General features: G+C 44.2%; 1 protein-coding gene across 1 annotated transcript in view; it reads left to right on the top strand.

The window, feature by feature from the left end:
* Window positions 1-223: 223 nt before the first annotated feature.
* Window positions 224-2,583, top strand: part of LOC106292241 — a 6,037-nt gene continuing 3,677 nt past the window's right edge. The window contains exons 1-5 of the mRNA XM_013727845.1: window positions 224-1,233; window positions 1,433-1,622; window positions 1,733-1,855; window positions 1,970-2,164; window positions 2,267-2,573. Coding sequence (XP_013583299.1) covers window positions 224-1,233; window positions 1,433-1,622; window positions 1,733-1,855; window positions 1,970-2,164; window positions 2,267-2,573 — 1,825 coding nt within the window. The remainder of the gene's footprint in view (window positions 1,234-1,432; window positions 1,623-1,732; window positions 1,856-1,969; window positions 2,165-2,266; window positions 2,574-2,583) is intronic.

Here is a 2,583-nt window from a genome sequence, read left to right as displayed (position 1 = left end):
GGCATGTTCTTGTTTGATTGTTGCCCGGCTGACTGACCGATGTTTAAAACGGTTCGGGGGTGTTACAGAGGTGGTATCAGAGCATGGTTTAGATCATGCGATCAATCAAGCATTTTTCGTCTTTTATCGAGTCAAATGTGTCGCAAAAGATGTATTAGAAAACCAGCAGAGTTCCGCTCTAATTATTATTCTAAATAGGAAATTGCCTATTTGTGGATTGCAGATGGCAAGAAGGGGAAGGAGTGAAGGGGGACAGGATTGGATGTTGGGTACAGGAAGAATCTCAGGAAGAAGAAGGTTGAGATATGAATCCGACGTAAGAGTGCAAACACTAGCACACACCAACCAGGAGTTCAGCGAAGATAACATAATGGGAAACGACAATCTGTTTGGGCACGACCAGTTGAGGCCACAAGAAGAACACTTTCCACTGAACCGTAGTGTAAGGGAAAGGCCAGAAACAGATGATAGTGAGTCAAGTGTCCAAGGACCAAGACCAATAAGGCGGAATAACCCGATTGAACAAGAAGTTCATGATCAACCACAACAAGGATTAGGAATGGAGCACCCTCTGAAGATGCTTCATGACGTGATAGCGAGGTCCCTGCAACAACCTCAGGTGCAACCTCAGCCACTCGTACCACCACAACCTACAGTGGCTACACCGATGTTACCATTGATAACTGCCATGAAGAACATGAAGACACCACATTTTGAAGGAGGGACAGACCCATTTGAAGCTGACCAGTGGCTTCGAACTATGGAGAAGAACTTTGAGACCCTGACGTGTTCTGAAGAGTCTAAGAAAAAGATGGCGGTGTATTACTTAGAAAAAGACGCGGCAGAATGGTTGGAAAGTAGGGATCGCCAAGTAGGACATCTGGTAACCACTTGGGCGGCATTCAAAAAGGAATCTAAACACCAGTATTTCACCCCGGAGTCCAAGCGAAGGCTTCAACGTCAGTTTGCTAACCTAGCACAAGGAGACAAGACAATTAGAGAATATGAATCTGAATTTATGCGACTGCGACGACACGTGCTGCGAGGACAAGATGATGAAGAGACCATGATATCTAACTTTATGTTTGGTCTAAAACCAGAGTTGGAAAATAGACTGACAGTCGGAAACTACGAGAGTCTCACCAAGCTAGCGGAAAAAGATGTGAATGTGGAGATCGGATTGGAAGCTGAGAAGGCGGCAAGTAAGAAATCCAAGCAGCATCAAGAAGGAAAGTATGGTGGAAACCAAGATCTTTTAAGGGTAAAGATAAGGAAAAAGAATCGGGAGGGCCAAGTCGACGATCTCTGTTCACATGAAAATGCTTTAACTGTGGCAAGATAGGACATAAGTCAAGTCAATGCTTCAGGAAGAAACCTGGATCCTTTCAGTCAAACTCCTACAATCCTACATGTTTCACATGTGGAAATAAAGGGCACATCTCTACCCAGTGCAGCGTCAACCGTCATATCCCAGCTACGCCAATCACTGTCCATCCTCTCCAGCTCCACCTGCAATCGCACCAGCGCCAAAAAGGCAAGCTATAGGAGGTAGAGTTTACGCTTTAGAACTAGATGATCCTAAACCTCCAGGCCCATCTACGGGTCTCATCACAGGTATTTGGGTTATTTAACCTTACTAATTTGACTTTGTGTTGTGTGATTGCTTGTAACGGATTGGTTAATTTCTATTGGATAATTATTATGTTGTTGATATATATTAATGTTGTGGCAGGAACTTTACATGTTGCGGGGCGTCCCACACATGTATTGTTCGACTCCGGGGCAACATAGTTTTGTGACCCCTGAGGTAGCTGCCCAGTTTGTGGGTTCATTTGTGATTGACAGGATGGATGTGGTTATAATGACTCCCAGAGACCAAACCCTCCAAGCAATAGAATGCATTAGAAGAGTTCTGTTAGTCATTTGCGAATAGATGTTCTTGGCAGATTTATTGGTGGTGCCCTTAAAGGGATATAAAGTTATTCCGGGCATGGATTGGTTATCAGGCTATCGGACACAATTAGATTGTGGAAAAGGTCGTATTTTGTTCAAGGAGAACGGGAAACGACAAATAGTGTTCTATGGGATCAGTCCAAGCAAGTATGTGTCTTTAGTAGCTGCCTTAGGAGTGGAAGATTTGCTCAAGGATGGAGAAGCGTATCTGGTAACAGTAACTGCTAGTGAAGGACCCGCTAGCAATGGAGTTGAAATTACGGATATTGCAGTCGTACAAGAGTTTGAGGATGTGTGTGCGGCGTTAAAATAGTTACCTCCACCTCGGAGTAACCATTTCACAATTAACTTGGAACCTGGAGCTAAGCCGATAGCAAAGGCTCCTTACCGGATGGCACCTGCGGAGTTAGCAGAGTTGAAGAAACAGCTTGAAGACTTAATGGAGAAAGGTTTCATAAGACCTAGCTTTTCACCATGGGGAGCTCCGGTCTTATTTGTCAAGAAGAAGGATGGTAGCATGCGACTTTGCATTGATTATCGTGGAATCAACAATATCACCATCAAAGATAAGTATTCTCTTCCGAGGATATATGAGTTGTTGGATCAGCTAAGGGGAGCAAGTTGGTTTTC

Source organism: Brassica oleracea, chromosome C5 (genome assembly GCF_000695525.1).
Source record: "Brassica oleracea var. oleracea cultivar TO1000 chromosome C5, BOL, whole genome shotgun sequence".
In the NCBI taxonomy this organism is placed as follows: Eukaryota; Viridiplantae; Streptophyta; class Magnoliopsida; order Brassicales; family Brassicaceae; genus Brassica; species Brassica oleracea.
The sequence above is the reverse complement of the archived record's forward strand: the minus strand, read 5'-3'. Positions and strand labels throughout refer to the sequence as shown.